General features: G+C 39.4%; 1 protein-coding gene across 1 annotated transcript in view; it reads right to left on the bottom strand.

Moving 5' to 3' along the window:
• Positions 1-19,425, bottom strand: part of STXBP5L (syntaxin binding protein 5L) — a 180,422-nt gene extending 160,997 nt beyond the window's left edge. The window contains 2 exon segments of the mRNA XM_066341019.1: positions 2,761-2,858; positions 18,722-19,425. Coding sequence (XP_066197116.1) covers positions 2,761-2,858; positions 18,722-18,913 — 290 coding nt within the window. The 5' untranslated portion in view covers positions 18,914-19,425.
• Between the last annotated feature and the right edge of the window lie 3,528 nt (positions 19,426-22,953).

Genomic DNA, 22,953 nt, shown 5'->3' with positions numbered 1-22,953 from the left:
CTAAGTGCCACCTCTGCACAACTTTCGAACACCTCCAGACATGGTGACCCCCACCACTTCCCAGGGCATCCTGTTCCAGGGTTTGACAACCCTTTCAGGAAGTATTTTTCCCTAAGATCCAATCTGAACTTCCCTGCACATCTAATTCCATTTTCTTTTATCCTTTCAGTACTTGAGAGAGTGATAAGGTCCCCCCCCACCAGCCATCCTTTTCTCAGATTGAACATCCCCAGCTCCTCAGCAGTTCCTTGTAGGAAAAAAAGTCCTCTCCATCCTCGTTGTGTCCCCTAAACAGAGAGTCCGATCCAAACCGGGTACCTTTGGCACTACCAGTAAACAACAAATAGATAACTGGTGAATTTCTCTGATGGCAGCCAAGTAGCTGTCCTTTCGCTCCATCAACAATACTGTTACAAACACCAGCCAAACACAACTATGTATGGAAAGAATTCCCTTTCTTTCCGTGACATATTCACGGCAGAATGAAATTCTGCAGTTCTGTTAAAAATGTATTTTTTACAGGATACTGTGGAAAACTTGTAGCCACTACAATCTAACATTTTTCTTTAGTTTGCTAAAAAGAAAAATGCATTAGTGAGTTGTACTTTCAGATATAATACGTAATCTGTTACATCTTGGATTTTATTGCCTGATTTCCACAACTACAAACATCTGCAATCAGACTGGCTTAAATGAGTGGTGTCTGGGGGTAGTCTTAGGCTCTGTTTCACTGGAATTTATTAGTCCACAAGTAGGTTTTTTATGTAATATGTTCTGGCAAAACTTAGAGCCAAGTGGAGAAACCTCAGTTAAAATTAATAAATAAGTAATTCTTTTTATGGCACCCTCTGGTCTTCAAAGCACAGTTTCCATTAACTCAGGGCTCAATTAAGCAAACCAGGCTCTCTGTGACTAAGCTGAGAAGCATTTATATTATGACTTATCTTCCCCAAAAAATCAAATTCCCTGGTTAATCCTGATGCTCTTGTTGATTAAGAATACTAGAACTGGTAGAATTTTTTCCATGAGTGAGGTAGGAGTTTGCTAGCAAACAGAAGAGATGTTAAAAGGAAGGACACTTTGAAAAACATTCTTTTCCCTTCTGCTAACTATTTTAATAGAAAACACATAGAGAATTCTATATAAGCTTAGGGATATAGCTGTTTTTCCACTTTATGTTCCATTCCTGTGGCATGGAACTCCTGTGGCAGGAGACATGCAGTTTTAATTTATTTCTACACGAACCTGTATTAATTCAGTCTCAGTACCTGAATTTTCCTCAAAGGAGGGATTTTTAGAGATACAGGATGCCTAGCCAGGGACAGCACTGCTCCTAGAAAAGCCAAATTGCTGAGATGGAAAGAAGGGGTGGGCTTAAAAGTCAGTCTTCTGCAAAGTCTTCCTCCTTCTACCATGGAACTCCCAATGTCCTCACTCTGAAGATATCAGGGAAGTTTCCAGGGACAAACCCCCAGGTTTTTAACCTTGCATACCTCTAAAAAGAAGAAACCATGACTACTAGACTTGCACTTCCCAGAAGTGCACAAGTTCATGGACACTTTCTTCTTTGCATTTGAACCGAATATACCAAATCTACTTCACATACGTAAGAAATAAAGAGTAGAACTATCAAAGCAAAGCTGACCACATTACTGGAGGTTTAGTTGAGTCTTGTCAGAAATTCTGGATCTGTAGAAATGAGGCTAATGAAAATGCAACTGTTCACACCAAGAATACCCAAAAATGGAGGAGCCAAAGTTTTAGTAATGTTACATGAGGAATGGGCTTGTTTTCTAGAAGAGATTTTTCTTTACTTTGTAACTTGCCTTGGGTTCATTACACTTATAGTTACCTTGGGAACAGGGATAGCAAAAGAACCAGAAAATATCATACTGTTATTTCATACAGCATTGTCCCCTACTTTAAACACATAATTCATTTGGCTACAAAAGTTGGTAAAAAACATTGGTTTATTACTTTTGTATTCTGTAACTTTTAAACCTTCCTGCAATAGTCCTTCTTTTTTTCTTCCTTTATATGTATTTTCACTGAAGTGGAAAACATTGGAACCATGCCAAACTAAAAAAATTATTTAGACATTTTTAAATACATAACATTTAAATATTCTTAATTTTTTCCTTAAGTCTTCAAATTTTAATTACCTTTTCTTTGAATTAATTTCATATAAACTTCTAACTTAAAATCCTACTGTGTTAAAAACAACATATAAATTACTGGCACTTAAGTACCTTTAAATTAACAAAAAGAAATAGCCACTTTTACAGTGCTTCACCTTCTCCTCTGGGAAGAGATGAATTCTGTCCTAAAATCACTTATTTCCCACCATTTACATGGAATACTCTAAATAACTTCATACATAACCACCTAACAGCAATCTAACATTGACTAACTGCATTGCAGCAATGAATTTTTATTGCTAGCACAACATCCACAACCTGCTCATTACCATTTTGCTGTCCACTCTTACTTTTCACGCTGAAAAAGATCAATTCTGTTTCATCTTAAACAAAATATGCCAAAGCCATATGCTAAAAACTCAATCAGAAATTGTTCTTTGAACCCCTTAGGGACTTGGTTAATTCCTCAACAGCACATCCTTTTCCAGTCCATCTCATAAGCAAAGAAGTAGAAAGTAGAACACAACAACAGTACCCTTACCTGAGTACTTGCAGAAGATAATTCCCATCCCTGACTTACAAATACATAGAAATGGTGCAAATTCTGAATGAGAAAGGATACATTCGTATGGCTCCTGTTCTTGTTCCAATTGCCAGAATTTTCTGAACTGGGTCAAAAGCTAAGGCAGTGGGTAGGTAAGGAAAACCATGGCGAACCGTCTGAAACAGAGCAAAAGAGCAAAGTGACTGAACTGCAACCACAGAGAACAGCATGAATGTTTTGTGCTCATGTTTTTCTGTATTTTTTCAATACATTTCAAGAGAAATATTTAAAAAGATACAGTATTTTAATACAGAGGTGAATTCTGTTCACATGAATTTCTAGTTATGCTTTTCACTCAGTAATATTTTAAAAGGTTTTCTTGCAACAAAGTAGACTGTGAAATGTATGTTATTATAGAACTGGTATATATTGCTGAAGTGGTATACTGAAAGATAACCTTAATATGCAGGGCTGAACTGTAAACTGAAAAAAAATACATAATATGCTTTCAAAACACTATCAGAAGCAACCTCAGCCTCAACAAAACAGCTCCAGCAGAAAGAAATGGAATATATCCAGGGGAAAAGATCCAATAAACCAACAAACTGAATCGAGTCTATGAGGTAAAAACCTTAATATCAATTTAAAAAACAAAGACGGCAGAGAAGATGTTCTCACAATGAGCAACTGAACCACTCACCCTTTCTTAATCTTTATTTTAATACTGTACTTTTAATTCTAATTTTTGCTGAGATACTTTGGGGAATAAATAAACTGAGCATGATACAACAAATCCTTGAAGACTGTCTCAGTATTTTAAGCTACCTTAACCTGAATGTTACGACCAACACGACTTGTCCAATTCTTATGAGAAAGAATCTGATGACAGAGAACACTAACATCAGAGTAAAATTGAAAATAACAAGACTAGACTATAAAAATACACATAAAAATGAACTATAATTAAATGGGGGGGGCTGCTTACCTAAAATGGGCACAGAATGCTATTTTTAGTATAATAATAAAGGTTTATTTATTTAACACAATAAAACCTTGAACTCTAGGACTGACTCTTTTTTTAGTAAGTGGTTGAGGTTGGAGAGGAAGTACTTGGAACTGAATGAAATTTAACTTTTTAAGCTATTTTCCTCTTCCTTGAAATTATTTAGTTCAAGAACTAAGTCTGCTGAAGCATTCAGCAGTCCCTATGGAACAACTTCAACAAAAGGGACTCCTTAATTGCAGACCTGTTGAGTAAAAGGCAGCTGATGATTCCACAGCTGTATCACTCCAACTCCTCCATTACAGCTGCAAACACTTGAACTGATATTCACAAGCAGTTTGGGAACAACCAAATGTATGTTTTTCAGCAAATAACCACTTCCTTAAAAGAGATCTTCCTTGTCTCGTATATTAATTACTGCTGATAAGGGAAGTTGTTTAAAGAATGTCTAATTATTAGTTTCTAGGCTGAAAAAAACCCAGAAGCATATGCTACTTCACTAAGCTGTAGAAAAGTAACTCACTCTTTATGTTAATGTAGGCATTTATCAAAGATCTCAATTCTGTTTCTGGTTTGGTTTGCTTTGTGTTTTGGGGATTTATAACTTTCTTATTTTCTTAAGTGTTAGGATTACTCAAATATAAGTTTTTCATTCTGATATCTAAGTCTGGGACCAGACTTACACACTCTAAAAATGGTTTTACCTCTCATGTCACAAACACATCAGGAGTCATGGACTGTAGTATTTATAGTGTGCTGAAGTGTTGGATATGTCACATTACTAATCTGCTATGATATTTGAGACTTCTGTATTCTGGGGAACAAATGTTCTTCCTTATCTGAAAAAACCTATGTATTTCACCAATAATCACCTTCTTCTTCTTCTTTTTAATTATTGATTTTAGAGAGGCTCTCTATAATAAAGTTTGAATTCCTACCATTTCCAGTCACAGTAAGCTTCTCTGATGTTTAGCCACTACTGGAGTATTCAGTGCTTTTTTAAGATCTGAGAATGCAAAGATAAATATTTTTAAAGACATATTTGCATCCTTGCCTACATATTTAGAATCTGCATTGTATATTCAGTATTTCTGCAATCTAGAGTCAGACTTCCCACTTGGAAATTTTAATTGGGACCTGTATTTGAGATAGAACTATGTTTTACAAGAACAGTGATGTAAATCTTTTCAGGATCATAGCTCAGTATGATTTTTGAACTCTAAGATTAACTCAAAGTGCTCTTTCTAATTTGCAGCCATTTTCCAAATTTGAGTATTTACACTAATTCCAGCTGGGAGGTTTTTGTGAATGCAATATTCTGCCATTTGTAGAATATTTTTAAAAAATTGTTGAAATCTACTGAACATCGAACTAAATTACACTTTTCAAGTACAATATTTCTATTTATTAGGACGCCAAAAGAACAAAACCATTTAGGAAGGAAAGCTACATTATACAGGCAGAAAAAGATGTCTCTATAACTGAGGGTTTGGCCCAAATTAGAGCAGCCTCAGAAACTAAATTAAGATTTAACCTATTCAACAAAACAGAAAAGCTGTAACACTCCAAACTCCCAAATTTTTGTACTCAGCTTTTGTCCAACAAAAGCTTTTTGGTCCCTTCTTTTTCCAAGGACTGTGATAAAAACTGACATGAAAAGCCAGCACTTCAAGCAGACTTTTCAGTTGTGCATTGATACAGCTTGAGTGAATGTGAGCATAAGGATGAGTAACAGCTCCAGAAATGTGCCTGGGCTTCCTTACAGCATTTACTAATACAAACGAAAAAGAAGAGAAGGCTACAAAATTAACTTGACCCTAGGGTGACAAAACAAACAAACAAACAAATAACCCCCCCAAACATTCCTATTTTATCTGAGTTGTGTCCAGGAGGAACAACATAGAACAAAACTACAATGGTGTTCAGAAACACAAAATGAAATAGTTGGGGCCAATAGAAGACAAAAGCAGAAGTATGGTTAAAAATCATTCTGCGTTCAAAGAAATATAGGGGGCCTAACTACCCCAAATACCCCGAGAAAGAAGCTGGCAAAAAAATAAAAAAAAAAAAATAAAAAATGGGGGGGAGAGAAAAGAAAACAGCAGATGGGCCAGGACTGCTTTTCTCCACATTATCCATGTTCCTTTTATGTCTCCTTTTTGGGCATGCTGTCTCTAGAGGCAGTCTGCACTCCCTAGGACATACAGTTTCCGTGCAATATGGAAAATAATTTACTTGAAACAGAACAATTACAAATGCAGATACAATTTCAGCATAAATCTGTGTTTAGCTCAGTTATTTTCTATTAAATTCTCTTTAAATCATTTTAAGCAGTGAATTGCATGAACATATCATTAAAGTAATCTTTATACAAACAATTTACTTCAATTAATATAGGAAATCGATTATTTGGGCTTGCTAGTAATCTACAATGAACATTTTAATATCCTGTACAGGACATAATGGTCTTTTTCAGCCTAAGATACCATGATATATTCATTAACTGAAAAAATTGCACTAGTACTAATATGCAATATCCAGTATAATTGTTCACATGGTGCATAATGCAATTATCTAGTATAAGAGTTTTTCTCATCTTTTATTCTGTGGTAATTTGTATCAGACTTCAAAGACACCTTTTTAATAAAAGTGATTATAACATCCTCTAAATAGCTCCAGAAAACACAGAACTAGATCAAAATTTAAATTGTATCAACTGATACATAGGGTTTATAGTAAAAATGTTTCTGACAATTTGCATAAACCTAAAATGTTTACCTTATCTACAAATATTTTATAGATACCCTGTTTCATTTAACATCTGATAGCAAAAGTGATTTATTTAGGTAAACAATTTTTGTGAATATGTATGTTTGCTAAAATTTAACTACATAGTCTAAACCTGTGGCTCAGTATGTAGAGTCTACTTCCAAATTGTCACCAACATGCCACATGCAAAATGTCATTGAAGAATAATTGACTGGTTTACAGAGAAGAGATAAAATGTTGACTGAAACCTCTCCAGCCTCTTGCTCAGCTATGTAGAAAATTAAAATAGTCGATGATGACAGCATTTTCACCAATTCAATACTATTTTTAGTATTGTGGTGCTCCAAGATTGTAGTGATAAAACTGAGTGCTTATACAAATGAGCTGCCATGTATCACACTCACTACAAGACCATGACATCACTCATTTATGGCTCTCTGTGTCTGTAACCTCTGATTGGTAAGACTGATCCCTTCTCATGAAAAATGAAAAGGGGACAAGGTATCAGCAGGTTTCCACCAAAGTAAACAACACACGACAAATAAATTTTTTATAGGCTAAATTTTCATTTTTCAAAGGAATACTTTTTTGAAAAATCACAGCTTAGCTACAACTTTTCAAACCCAAGTTATTGATTCCATCTAGCTCTCAACCTCTAATAGGAACCAGGGCTTCTGAGCATGTTCACAGTATATTCTAAAAAACTATCTTTTTTTCCCCCTTAGATAAAGATACCCCCAGATAGTTCTTTTCTGTGGTGTAAGAGTCATCTGGAAAAAGCCATTTACAAAAGGGATTCTGGACCTGCAGACTGGGAAAGCTGATTGCTGTCCCTGACAAGCTGGTAAAATAAGACTAACAGAGCACACAGATAAAGCTTGTTGCAGAAGTCAGCAGAGTTTCTTCAATGGGAAATCATGTCTGACTAGTTCTCTCTCTAATTCTGTGAAGCTGTCAGCATGCAAGTAAATAAAGGGGATGAATATACATAAGTTCTCCAAAAGCCTTCCAATAACATTCCACAGCAATGTTATAGAGAAACAGAAGTGTCATGGGACTGAAGAAATTTCTTTGTAGACTGAAAGCTGGTTAGGTCACAGAAAACAAAGGAGAGTTTTATGGATTTTTTACCATGAAGAAAATCCACAAGTAGAGTTCTCCATGCTTGGACCAATTTTATTCATTGTCTTTAATGACCTATAAAAGGTAATGAACCCTGAAGTCTCTGAAATCACAGCTAATAGCAATCTCCTTTGGACAGTGAAGTTCAGTACTACTGGTGACCAGCTCCTGAAAGACTTCATTAGAGTGACTTAAGTGGGAAAGAAGTTGATAAATGAGCTTCAGTCAAAGAGATCTAGAAGAAAAAAAAAATCTTAACTAGATCTGCACAATGCTGAACTTGGAACTAGCATTTGCAATTCAGCAAAGTAATTTTCAGGCATGGTTGTCATTCCTCTGAAATACTTGGTTTAATGTTCAATGGCAACCCCCAAAAGCCAAGTAATATTGGACATCATGAGGAAGAACACAGGAAGGACTAACAGAGGGCATCATTCTGCTGCTACAGAAAACCTGTGTGAGCCCATTACTTGAGATCTGGATGTGGGGGGATATCACTAAGAATCATATAAACAAGTGAGTGGGTAAGCTAAACAATTTGGCCAAGTCATGGAGGCATTTGGCAAAGCCTGGAGGCATTCAAAGGAAATTAAAGATTAGTTTAAAATGGGGGGGGGGGGGGGGGGGGGGGGGGGGGGTGGGGGGGGGGGGGGGGGGGGGGGGGGGGGGGGGGGGGGGGGGGGGGGGGGGGGGGGGGGGGGGGGGGGGGGTGGGGGGGGGGGGGGGGGGGGGGGGGGGTGGCATATCAAATCCAGTGATGGTGAATGGGAGATTGGAAAGGGAATGGACTGCAGAAAGTGATGTACTTATTACCCTCCCTAAGTGACAATTCTGCTGCCACTGTCAGAGACTGACTGCTGGGAGAGATGGACCATGGGTTTGTCTCAGCAGCTATTTCTTAGAGCTTATTATCCTCGCCAGTAGCAGTGAACAGAGAAGAAGAAAAAGGAAAAGGAAAACTATTGGTTGAGAAATACAGTAAGAAAAAACATGGAAAATGTGGACACAAAAGGGAAGCATTACTGAGATAGGTATTGGGGCAGGAAGAAAAGATATGTATAAGAAACACAGAATTTCATAATATTTCCCTACAAAACTGCTGGCATAGAAGAACATTCCTTTTAGCAGTAGGCAAATTTGTTTTATTGTTTAATTTTTAAATTATGGAACTTACTTTGTTACAAAAAACTGCTTAATTAGCTATGGTAGAATTTTGTAGCTGTCCTGGACATAAAGCAGACTTCAAGCCTGAATTTTAAATGTTTAGTTTCACAAATATTACACACTGATAATTACACAAAAAATAAGAGAGATTTTAGAGTATTTGAAATTAGCTGACTTAAATATTATATTTTTGTAAAATTAATATGATTTTTTTTTCTGTAACAAAGATCTCTGCAGATACTTCAGAGATGTTTTTCCACTGTCATTTTCAGTTCTGCAAGCTAGATGTTAAAGACTATTAAATAAATAAGGATGGTCCTATTTAGATGCAATTCATATAAATATAGCCAAGCTAAGCAAACCACAGGGGAAAAATAAGGCCTTCTGAATTTCAAAAAGCATTCTCCTCATGCTTGTCCTTTGAAATACACTGTAGTGTATCAAAAATACAAAATTAATATGATTTAGACAGGAAAATCCACAAATAAATAGAATTACATTGATCTATAAGCTTTATTTTCCCCAGCTCAGGTGAGGTTGGAAGGGAACTCTGCAGACTGTCTGGTCCAACTCCTCCTTTAATATCACTTTCTGGATCTATTTAAATCGGTGTAGCTATGGCCAAGCAACTGCTTGGCAACTACACCATCCTCCTACATCCACCACAGCACTGAGTTACAGCATTGTAAGTTACAGGGTAATACATGAATATAACCATCCCAAGGGAGGCATTATGCCCTTTGGAGAAATCCCAAGTCCAAGTGAGAAGGATATGCAAAATTCTTTCATCTCTTCATTTACTTTACTATTCTTTCTAAAAGAACTCTCTCAAGTCCAAAAACAACAACAAACCCCACAATAAACCCCAGGCAAATATACAAAATAGGGAAGAAAAAATGAGACAACAATGAAGGAATTGCACCCACTGTAGAGTAATATGTGTAATGTACTTCCTACCACTGCCATTTAAACTGGCAAGAAGAAATAGGGCACCAGCATATGGAGAAATGTCTTGATCGTTCATAAAACTGTATCTACCCTTGTCTTTAATGTAAAATTATAAAAAACCCCAACCCTAAACTACTGATTGCAATGTTCATTTGGCCTACCCACTTAAGCAAGACTTCAGTGCAAAGGAAAATCTTTATAATCAAAGTAACTTAAACAGCAGTTCCATTGATTTGTCGTTGCATCATTTAACTGTATTACTCTGAACTTGAGACAGGCTGGTTCAGAATATCAACAGATGGATCTGCTTTAGGGACATATACAAGAATTGTAAAACATTCAACGTATCTGATAGCCCTGAAAGAAAAATATTTTTGTCAGCACTATGACCGCAGATACAAAGAATAGGATAGTTTTGTAACTTTAATGAGAAATTAAAAAAAAACCAAAACTGTTCTTATTAAGTTTACATCAGATCAACATAACAATAAATAATAATAATAATAATATGAAACAATATTATTAATAACTAATTAATTTTGCATTACTTCCCATTTTTAGATTTTCTGAAACTTCACTACTTTGGATTAATTAGTTCTGTTCTGTTATGGCTTGTGTTCTGTTATGGATTGTGGTTTCTGTTCTGAAACAAATGCTTTGGTTGCTGCTTTCAATATATTTTAGATTTTTTAAAAAAATCAGCCATACTGAGGACTGAAAAAATGTTACTGCTGTGATAAAGTTATTGAACGGTGGGGGATTTGGGCTGGGGAATGGCAGGGGAGAAGCTAGAGAAACAGAGTGTTAAACTCTAGTTTGATACAGAGATAATCTGCATTATTGGTTTATTCCTGTGAAAATCTGTTCTGCAATGTAATTTGAAATTCTTGTATACAAATGCTATTACCAGATTTCATTACTTTCCTTCACAACGTTGTTTACTATTTAATACTAATTCATAATTAATCTTCTACCTTCTTTCTATATACATGCTGTATGCAACTTGAAGATCTTTTTTTTTCTGATGTTGAATTGAGAATTTAACCTGAAAATAAGGCCAGCATGTCACCTCACACAGGGTGAAGATACATTCCAAATGAAATGCAGGTATTTTGTGGCAGGCTTTTACCCTCTCACAGCAGTGAAATCCAGCAGATCTTGCACATCACTGTCCCTCTGCACTGCCTATGAAGGTACCAAGAAAACAGACACAATGAAAACAGCAGAGCCAAAGGATTGTAAGAATCAGATCTCTGTTTACATAACCACGGCCACTTTTCCTGCCTTTGCCTCATTCAGGGAGCGTTTCAAAATATATGTAGGGACGAGCAATGAATTAAGCAGGGATCTGTGGACTCAGTAAAATTAAGTTTTATCCACAGCTACAAGGGAATGTACCTGTAACACAAATGATGATGGACAGCTGTAACTGAGAGCACATCTCCACCCTGAAGGGATACAAGAGATGGAACAGGATGAACGAAGCAGAGATGAGCATTCATTAATTTATTATTATATTACTATAATGGTGATGCCCAGTGGATAACACAGATATCTTCTCACAGGAACTGTTGCAAAGAACACAAACTGAATAGCATTCATCCTCCTCACACGTTGTATACTGTTCACTGTTGTATACTGTGAGGAGGACAGGAACAAGATATAAGCAGACACTTTAGGAAAATAAAAAGATGCAATAAGACAAGACTGCCTCACATATAGATATAACTGGATACTAGCTGAATAAGGGACCTGACTTCTGAGTGTCTGACCTCACAGCGTTCTTACATAACAGATTTTTAAATGAAATAGAAGCAATTATTTTTTAGTTTATTGGATTCAAATTCTGCAAAAGACATGCTACCATGCATCTACTTATATACACCACAGAATACAGTAAGGCTCCTTCTGAGTCCATGAATTCATCACCTTGAATATTGAGGTTGGGTTTTTTCAGTACTATATACAACTTAACTTCAAAGGAACCATTAAAAGTGTACCTCCTCAGACCTTGGCCCTAGCTACAGGTGACAGATTATCTCTAGTACTTTATTATTCATACTCTTTGCTGGTGATCTGTTAGGAATGGACACAGCTTTGTACAAGATAACATCTTATTACATTTGAGCATACTTGCCAGCCATCTGTACGTAATAATGTGCTTTCTCTCCTCTCCACAGACACACATTACTTGTATTTCTAACCCTACAGTCCTCTAATCTTCCCTATAACGATTCTAACACACAGTGACAAATTAATATACCCCATAAGCTACTTTCATGAGCACTTTTTTTCTTAAAATTGCCAACAGACCATTATATTCATGTAGTTTAGGAAGGTGTACTAGTTCTCTCTACTGTTTCCTTTTCTCAGTTTATAAAGGGAATACACTAACTTTTCACAGCGTTTTCACACAGACTTCCAAAAGTATTTTGGGCATAAATCATACACCAGGGAATATTAGATGTCTCAGAATAGGAAGCAGATATGAGTGGATATTCATCTAAACGGAGTGAGAATGGGGTCTGTCTTTGATTTAGTCCAGCTCCACTGAGGACAGCTGCATGTTTTACACAGAATATGTATTTCTATCTGGAAAAAAAATCTTCATATTCTTATCCACAAAACTCTAAGTAATTTCTTGGTCATTTCTTATAAAAATTAAGTGTAAATATCTTTTTCTTTCAGAACTGAGTTGGGGGCAAAGTTGCTTATGCAACCAACTTTTTACGTGACAGCTCCTCAATCAGAGCACTGTGAGCCAACCAGGCAGAATTTCCTCCATCCTCTTACATGAGATTAAAAATTGCTTTTCCCACTGCAATAGTAAGAAAAGTTCTCATTAACTACCTGGTGACCCACAGGTGAGGAATAATATAGCCAGTGTTCCCACTAGAGTTGGAGTTGTTCAGCCTGGAGAGGCTCCAGGGACGCCTTACAGCACCTTCCAGTACCTAAAAGGGGCTAAAACAAAGCTGGAGAGGAACTTTTTATTGGCATGTAGTGATAGGACAAGGGGCAATGGCTTCAAACTAAAAGAGATCAGATTCAGATTAGATATTGGGGAAAAGATTTTTTACTGTGAGGGTGGTGAGGCACTGGCACAGGTTGCCCAGAAAAACTGTTGATGCCTTGAACACTCTTAAAAGTGTTCAAGGTTGGATGGTGCTTTGAGCAGTCTGGTCAAATGGAAAGTGTCTGTGCCCATGGCAGTGGGGTTGGGACTAGATGAGCTTCCAACAGCTATGATCCCATGGATTAAGAAAAAATCAAAAAACCCTCCCAAACCAACAATCAAAATAAACCTCACTTCAAATGGCACACAAAATTAGAGTAAATATCTTAACCTTTAGGTTTCCCTTAGTGAAATCAAAGAGTTGAACTTGGTGATCCTCAAGGATCCCTTCCAATTCAGGTTATTCTATGGTCCTTATATTGTTAAAAATGCAAGATCAACTATAAAAAGAAAAAAAATTAAAAATTAAGTAAGTTAATCTATGCAGTATAGATTTGTTCTCCTCTTGTAGGGATTAATTATATTATCTTTTTCTGCCATGGTACAGTGGAGCCAGATATCCATCTGTAGTCATTTGAGACAGAAAGGAAATTCAGAGTCATTCTGGCTATTATCTAAGGTGGGCATATAAGCTGAACAACCAACTTAAAGATCACTCTGCAGCTGTGTAGAATATGTGCAACAGAATGTGAAAACAATGTGAGATGAGTTAAATACGTAAAAGAAAAATAGATGCAAAGCAGGTCAAGCTGGAGACTCAAAACAGTTGACCCTGGACATTTTAGATTTTCTGTGGCATCTATACTGCAGGGATATATAATTTCCATCTCACAGAAATATTATGAAGGTCAATTCATTAATGTTTATAAAGCTTTCAGAACTACAGTGGTGAGCACTTCTGTCGGAAACGTCCATGGGGAACTTAATATTCAGGCATGTTCTGAGGTTTAAGTATGCAAAGAAATATTGAAGTACTTTCCTATGAGCAAACACTATTTGTTCTGCTAAATTAAACCTATAGAAGAAATAGGGGATCATGTAATTAAAAGTTGACTGTGCAAACAAAGTTATTTAAGAAATGTGGAATTTTTTGAGCGCTTTATTCAGCAACCTTCAAGTCTGGAAATAATTTTGAAGATGTAATTGCATGTGTTGGCCATGAAGGGTGTGTATTACTTCATTCAGGATTAATTATGCAAAAAGACAGATATTTCCACAAAAACCCCAAAGAAGTGAATCCAGTTATATCTACAGGTACCTTAAAATCTGCAAAATTCTTTCAAAAGAAGCTTTTAATATGCTATGCTCTTTCCCATGGATAAATCCTATTTGTAATTAATACAAACACTTAAAAAAGAAGAATACATTATTCTCATCCCAAATTTCATGAAATTACTATAATCTAATTTAGAAGTGTCATTTATGACTCTGTAGTTTTAAACAGAATAGGATCTGCATTTAATTTTAGATCCAAACTCTGGTATATTGAAAAAAAATCCTTCCCAACATTAACTTATTACCATTTAAGTATTAAATGAACTCTGAGAACTTACAAGTAAGAGTTCATGCTAATTTTAAAATGGCTTCTCATGAAAATGTAGCACTTTAGAAACATTTTATTTTTTGTTCCCTGTATAATCTCAGCCAGGAAATAAGACATATTAACCGAACAGCTCAAACTGACTAAATCACTGTGGATATCTTATATCAAGGATTTTTTTGGTTTTAATTCTTCATAACAAAAAATGTGCTCTGGCAGCATTGTGCTTAAATTGCCATTCCAAAATTGATCTTCTCTGTGTTATCACTGAACTATAGCATCATGTTGCATTTGCAGTTAAAATACCTACTTGGATGTTGTCAGAAGGATTAAATGTTTATCTTCATAGGTTGAAATAAGGTATTACCATCTATAAACTCCGGGAATTAAAATTTAAGACTACCTGATAGGAAATCCAGAAAATTATGGTATTTAACTTGGCTACTCATTGACTGTATCTTGAAGGCCTGTTTCTGCAAAACATAAGCAAGATTAGGAAGGCACAATTGCAATTGGCCTTGGGATTCCATATCAGTTTTAACAAAAGCCTAAAACTGTTCTGGCCTCCATGGGTTTTTGCACAAAGACTGGGTAATAACATACTGAAACTATGACTACACTATCAAACAATATAACAAGAGTTAAGGGATGTTTATTGGGTTGCAAGACTACCCATTAATAACACTGAAGACCAGTTTGGGAAAGAAAAGAAATCTCATGCTTTGGGGCTTAAGGGCAGTCTATAACCGTTTGAGCAATTCTTTGACAAGATTAAATTGCCAGTTCTTAGACCTTTTTGTGGGTATCCAGTTGCTGCCCACAGCAAAAGAAAACATGTTAGAGTAGATTAATTGTGTACCTGGTAAAGTACATCTGTTACTGTGCTCTTAACTGAGGTCTTGATTTCAAAGTTATTAACCTCATGCTCTACAAATTCAATTCAACTCTATAATGCCCTCCAAGAAAATCCTGAGTAGTTCTATATGGGAGACTTCTTTTCAAGAGGAACAAGTACTTCACATACAAAAAAATCTTCATTCTTTTTCAGTTTTTCCCAACTGCATCATCCCCTAACCAACATCCTGAAAAAGTGATAAATCACTGTTTTCTCCCTTTATGTGCCCTCTGCTCAAAGTTCTACCCAAATGACTTAAAACATCCTAACTGTGAACTTCTCACTTCCTTTATTAATAGCAGATCTCTCCCCAGTGCCGTATTTTAGTTTCTAGATGGTCTGGACAAACACAGGTGAGCCTAAAAATCCTTGCCAGAGGAAAAAACCAACACATATACAGAGGGAAAACACAAAGAAGCAAACCCAAGGAAATTTGGTCTGTCCCAATTAAAATTAAGACAGACTTCAGTAGCATATTCTACTAGATCATGCCTAGTTTTAGCTGCTATCTCACACATTCAATTCAACTAATGTGAACTCTAATCAATACTTTCGTGATTTCCACTTGGATACCCAAATCCCAAGAGCAGCCCCTAGACGCAGCCTAAACTGTACCTCAGCTTCCTGCTGTCACAAAGGTATGGCAATATCTCACACTGCTTGAGTACTTTGAAAATGGTGCCTCTGATTCATTACAGCTACCAACACGTAAATTTATCATGCTTAAAACAGGCCGTAGCTATTTCATATGAAATAGCTTCAAGAATACTTCATTCTTTCAATACAGGAGATCACATAAATGATTTAAATATAAATGTCAAAAGTAACTCATTGAGAACATCTTGGCATAAAATATTCAGTTTACTTCTGTTAAACTCCAGTCTGGAACTCAAAACCTGAAAATGCCACAAAATGGAGAGCTGTGTGTTCAGGTGCGTTACAAATGAAATCAGGTGTGTTACCGTTCAAAACAGCTTTCTGCTAGAGGATTGGAGGTGCGTTTTCAGTCAAGCAGACCTCCTACAAACTTCAGAAAGGCAATTTATTTACATTAAAAACTGCAGGGAAACGCCCTTTAATTCTTAAGTGTGAGTCAGCTTTTATGTTTCTCTTCTAAATGAGGATTTTTATAATCAGCAAAGAAAGGAAAAGCAGGCTGAGGGCTGCTTAGGCTGTTAGCCCAGATGCCTCGACCCTGCAGATACAACGAACCAGAAGTGCCATTAGCCTCACTCAGCTCTGCGCGCAGCAGGATCACCGATGACGGATCCTTAAATACGCAGCCCGTGTAAGTTATGTAAGCGAACATGCGAGTACCCCGCTGAAACAGCGAAGCGCCGAACTCCCCAAAGGCCGGGGGCCGGCGCTCGGGGCCCGCGGGGCCGGTGTGTCTAAGCCGACCCGCAGTGACGGAGGCGCACGCTCCGGCCCCGAGCTGCGCCTGCGCCAGGCCCCGCTGCCCCGAGTCACGGCGCCGGCCCGCAGCGCCCGGGCCGCCTCTGCCTCTCTCCCGGGGCGCTGCACAGCTGCCGCTCGGCGCACCCGGGCATAAACACCGCCGGCTGTCTGTCACGAGCATCACCCAGGGCTTCGCAAGTTTGCTGTCGGCATACCTTGGAAAAGGAAGCCGGTGTTTTGTGTACCGTAGACTTCTGCAGTAACATGCGTTCATGAGCAAGTGCCGCTGCAAGCAACCGAAAGGTTTCGCACGCAAATTTACTTTGTTGAGAACGTTTTAACCTGAGAGCTAAGACAGGCAAATATTGGCTATTGAAATCTTCTTCAAATGGCATATTCCTTTACACATATTCCAAATAGATCTATCAGGACATAACACAATCTGTCTTCAAGTAATATCAAAGCAAACAAGGGAAATAATGGAGATAAGGAAATTTTTTTTTTCATCTTATGTTCTTATTTTCATAAATGTGCCGTAAGAAATAAGAATGTATCTCGCTAAATACAGATCTTTGTCCCTATCACATGACTTGAACATGAAAAACCACGTTGAGTTTTAGCTTTACTTAGAAATCTTTAAATGTCAGACCTTCTAATTGATTGTTTGTATTATCTTTTTTACTGATGTGACAAAATGGGAAATCACTGTACTAAAGACCTGGAGTTTCACAAAATGCTAAATTACCGTGTACATAAGCAAAGGTAGTCAAACTTAAACCTGGGAAGCAGATATGATTCTAATGCACTTATTACTGACTGTCTATTAAACTACAGAATCATGTGAGTCAAAAGGCCGGAACCTGTTGTGGTTCAGGATGGCAAAGAACTATAAGAAAAAATAATTAGAATTTTGTACAACCTATCTAAAGGTCCCTGAGTCTTTAAGCCATACGGCTCATCCTTCTTCCCTTGAAGTCTGCAAGAGTTTTGACACCAGCTGTAGCTGAAAGCCAACAGAATTAGAAACACGGTATCTGAGATCAGGGAGGCTGTGTGTTTCACAAGGACCAGATGTACACACAAAATGTCTCATAGGCTTGTCTTGGTTTTTAATTTCTTTCTTCATTCCGAAACACAAAAAAATAAGATGTGCTGGAGTTGACTGTAATCTAAATTTCAGATCAATTTGTATCTGATTAATAAAAGCAAAGTACTTAATAGGTGGAGTCCATTTACTCCTAGTACTGCAAATTGCACTAATTAAACATTCTGGTTTTGAAGCTTCTAATCAAAACAATAAGCAAACAAAACTTTGTTTGTAAAGCCACCAGAATTCACATAAAACTGACATGTAATAGTAGAAGACCATAATCTCCTTTCATGTTTGTCCTTATTACAAAAGTAGGATTTTCATATTCCAGAGCTGGTCAGAAGTATCAAATAGTTTGTACTGTCTTACAGGCGCAAGTATTTAAGACCACCACGAAAAGCTTTGTTGCAGAAAACGATACAAACCAAAATACATGCAGGGATATCTCACACTTTCTACTCAATAGAAAATTCCCACTTAAGGTGATCAACACATAAAAAGCAGAACAGATTTGGCAACTTTTGGTATTTATGCTGTCCCACCAAGTTTGCTATCATGCAATCAGAAACTTCAGTACAAATGGTAAACAGCCACCCTGAATCTACATCTAGCTCCTCACAATCATTTAAGTCCTGGATTTCAGTAGTCACTGCACTGTTTTTTATTTCTAGCTTGTGCCTTTTCTTAAAATAGAGAAGGAAAGGCAGGGAGGATGAAGAACGAGGAGGTGACAATCCTCCTGTAGCTGCATACAATCTTCAATTTCTAATGACTTGTAAATGTTATCCGTACTAACACCATTTGATTTGCTTTCCTGTCCACAATCCTGTCAGCAGTTTGGGGTCCAAGTGTGAACTTGGAATTCGGCCCTGAGTGCTGAAATCAAGATTTCTATGAATTTACTGACCACCCCAACTCTGCAGCAGGAGGGAAAAAGCATCCCCTGGATCTCTGTCTTATCATTCCAAAGTCCTTATACAACCACTGCAGTTCTCAAGGAAAACGCTTATTTGGTATCATATTACTACCCCCCCAACCCCCAACCCAGGAAAGCCTTTATTATTTCTATAGAAAATAAAAAATACAGCTTTTACCTTACAGATCTGAAAATAATCTGAAGTGAGCGTCTCCTGGATCTCCTCTCTGGGTGTCCCTGCAGCTCCCGCAGTCCCTCCTGAGTGCACGGAGCCACCACCAGCCCCACTTCCACTGCCACCGCCACTGCTTCCAACAGGGGATGCGGCAGTTAAACCATCCAAAACTTTGCGAAAATTAAATTTCTTCATTTTGGAAAAATCTCTCGGAAGATTTGGGGGGGGAGAAAGGATGTGTCGTAACACATTCAGCTACATGTAGCGACCGAAAAAGTCTTTAATGGTCCTCTGAGTGAGGCAGCACTTTAAGTCTCTTGTACCAAACAGAACGTCAATATTAGGTATGATTGATTGAAAAATACAAAGGCTTCATTCTGTCAGACGCAAAAAGCTACCTGGAAAGGTCCTTCCCAAAAATAAATAAATAAATAAATAAAACATCCACAAGCAGCAGGACTAAGATTTACGTTCAAACAAGGAACAATGGAACAACCGCCATCGGGCTCGCTCACAAAATCCACATTTAGCAGTGGTCAAAACAGAAAAGTAAATAAAAAATTCAAGCCGGCATCCAAAACAGCGGGATCCATCCCTCTACCTTATCTGCCTAAGATCTGCCTTCGGCACTTGATTTTTTCAGCAAAACTACCAAAATGCGTCTAACACTCAATTTCCCCTTCCCCTGAAACCCGCTTTGAGCCGGGGGTATCTCTGTCCCGAGGAGCAGATTCCCCGCTCTCAGCCGCTGGTGCGACTCCTGTTTCTGGTTCCCTGCCCACCCAGCAAATGCCGGCAGCCGCTGCCGCACTCGGTGCTCCTCTCTCCCCTCGGGCTCCACGGGCTGCGAGATGCGGGCTGCGAGCCCCCTCGCTCTCCTCGCCGCCCCGACCGCCGCTCCGTGAGGAGCGGGGCAGCGAGCGACCCCTAAGCCAGTCCGGCTGTCCCGGGCTGACCCCCGTCCCGTCCCTGCGCTGACGGACCCCCCGCCCGTCCCGATCACCCAGCCTGTGCCGCTGCCGTGCTGTCCCCGCGGAGCCGCTCCGCCGGGACCGGGCTCCCTCCGGCGCCGGCGGGGACGCGGGGCGGGAGGGGCGGGAGAGGAGCGGAGCGGGGCAGGTGAGGGAAGCGGAGAGCGGCGGTGGCGGCTCCTGCCCGCCCGGCGCGCTCGCAGCCCTTCTCCGAGGTACTGAAAGCTCCGCCGGCTTCAGCCGCAGCTCCTCCTCCTTCCCCTTCCTCCTCCTCCTCTCCCTCCCTGCCTCCCTCCCCCGTCCGCCGGGCCCCGCCTGCCGCACCGGAGCGGCCCGCCCCCCGCTCCCGGCTGCGCTGCGGGCGGGGAATGGGCAAGGCGGGGCAACGCACTGATTGACAGGCGCCCAGCGGGGTCCTGCTCCCTACTGCGGTCAGGCCGGCCGGACGTGACTGGCCGAGAGGGCAGAAGGGGCGGCGAACTGCGCGCGGCGTCTCGCGTGCTCCACATAGGAAACAAGCAATGTCTGACGGCCCTGCGATTCGCAGCCTCTGATTGGAGAACTGCCAGGATGGGCATTCGTTCTCACCAATAGAAGCACAGCTCCGCCATGCTCCGCCCCCACCCAGAGGGTGGGCGGGGCCAGGGGAGCCCCCGCCCCACTGCGGCGAGAGCGGCAAGGATCCCGGAGCTGCTGAGGGGGAGCAGCCTCTGGGGCAGCCGGGCTGGCCGCGATCAGGGTTTGTGGCGGTGGGGAGAGCTGGGAGTTGGTGTCGCAGCTTCAGCTGCGTGCGTGGGGTCGAACGGACCCCAAATTCGGCATGAAGTTTTGTCAGGGGAGATTTGGGTTGGATATTAGGAAAAGGTTCTTTCACCCAGAGGGTGTTTGGGCACTGGCACAGGCTGCCCAGGGAAGCAGCCACAGCACCAAGCCTGACAGAGTTCAAGAAGTGTTTGGGACAATCCTCTCGGTGCTGTGACTTGGGGATAGTCCTGTGCAGGGCAGGAGATGGGCTCAGTGATCCTTGAGGGTCGCTTCAACTCGGAAGATTCGGTAATTCTGTGAAAGTGTCACGGGAGGTGACGGTCTTGACGGTGGCAGAGGAGGGGTCCTCAGTGTGGAGCCCCCATATTCTCGCTGTGGCACTGAGGGGTCTGTGCAGGTCGGTGCTCAAACCCGCGCACTGACCGTCCCTTCTCGGGGGCAAATCCCTTTTTCCTTCCAGAAGGAGTACAAAGGACCAAGGGCTGCCCTTCCCGAGGCTCATTCCGAAGCCGTGCAAATCGCTTGGGACAGCTGTGTGGCCTCTGAAGCGCGATCCGGCACAGGAGGTGTTACACTGCACGCAGGCCTCTATAAAAAGGTTATTCAGGTCAGGAACAAATGAGGCAGCGATTAAAAGTGACTCATGGCACAGCGCTGTCAGCGTGGTTGGAAGCCGAGAAACTGAATAAAATGGTGTAAGGAATAAACACATAACACCTCTCCCGTGTAGGAATTATCTGTAACACCTCACCGAAGTGTTGCACATTCCTCACACTTGAGGTGACCAATGAGTGCACACTGGTCACCTCATTTTTCAGATGTTTTAGGGGTGCTTAGTGTCGTTCTGATACCCACTCTGAGCCCTAATTTGGTTTTTATGAATCTTACGATTCTGTGAAGCAAGATAATTCAGCATCTTACATTGAGATCCATGCTTTTTTTTTCACTTTAGCTCATCCCTTTGTGTTCACAGGTACTCTCCATCTGAATGATAAAAAGATTGCAGTAAAGTTCAAAGAATAACTGTAGCTTCACTTAATGCCCTCATGAAAATAAAGGGTACATGCTGATGAAACTGGAAAGGTGATAGGTTTTCCGTAGCCAGGAAAAAAGGGAACATAACTTTGTATGGGAAAACAAAATATATGAGGACTATGGCAAGGAGACAGAAATGAAAAGGGCATGGAACTGAGTAAGCAAATCTGTAAAGATAAAAGTACAGAGTTTTTGGAGAATGAGGAAAAAGTCAAAACCCACTTGAAGCTATTTGAAGAATGTCATGTCCTACTGATACTATGTTCACCAGAGGCAATGGAAGTTAAAAAAAAAAAGGCTAACAAAACCCCAAAGGAGGATAACAACATGAATTGTAAATAGGAAAGGGAAAGATAGGTTAAAAATGAAATAATTAGGATGAAGAAAATGTCACAGAAACTTGCAAAAAGTCTGTCTAGGAGTCAGGGGGTACTAGAGGAAGAAAATCTGATAACACAATAATTTTACAGTTCTAGAGAGGACAGAGATAAGACAGTTTAAGTCAAGAAAAAGAGGAAAATTAGAAAATGAATGATAACTTTGGAGCTGGAATAAGGTGCAGACATTTTTTGAATACCAATAACATTTCTCTTCCAGAGAATCACTGTGGAGAACTGGGTATTGATATTAGATATTACCTTAGAGTATCCAAAAGGGCAAGCAAAGATTCTCACACTGCTAGTGTGTTGTTAGAAAAACTAACTTGCAGGGGAAAAAAAATCCAAAACAAAAACAAACTGCCCAGTAAAATATTATCAGTCCTGTTTATAAACACCAACTGCAAAAAAAAAAAAAAAAACAACTTGGTCTCATTGCTTGGTGCATGTAAGGCATGTATGTCCCTTTTGAAAGTTTTTCTCTAAGCTGGACACAAATCCAGAAACAGAGAGAATGATGGCAATGTGAGTTGTGGGATGGTGCAGAGGGAGACACGACAGTGTAGGACATAGGCTAACTCAGCTTTGACAGGCACAGAAAGGAGCCCCATGGAATGACCACGCTGCTGAGAAGTTTTGTTGTATAACAACAACAACAAAAAGGAAACAATTTGGTTTTGACACAGTAAAAAAAACCGCCTATTGCTTCCTTTTTTTTTTTTCAGTAGAGAAACAAGCAGTAGACACATGAGGCATTCTGTGCCAACTTGTACCGATTTAGGTGGTATTGGTGTTTCACAGGACACTCATGAGATTGCCACCACGAGTTTTAATAAAAGTTGATCAAATTAAGAAAATGTGGAAAGATTTTAGATGTTAAATTGATACATAAACAAAGTTAAATAAAACATGCCTGTGGATTGTGGGAAATACGTGTCTGAATCTGTATTTTAGATTGTAATGAGAGGGTATTTTTTTCAGTGTTTTTTTCTGAATAGTATCTTTTATATTTAGTAGTCATCTTGTTCTGCAAGGTCAAAAAGATCCAAATGTTAAAGTTTGCTACAAAGATTTTGCTGAGAAGGAG

Source organism: Sylvia atricapilla, chromosome 2 (genome assembly GCF_009819655.1).
Source record: "Sylvia atricapilla isolate bSylAtr1 chromosome 2, bSylAtr1.pri, whole genome shotgun sequence".
Taxonomy (NCBI): Eukaryota; Metazoa; Chordata; class Aves; order Passeriformes; family Sylviidae; genus Sylvia; species Sylvia atricapilla.
This window is presented reverse-complemented; position numbering and strand designations above follow the sequence as displayed.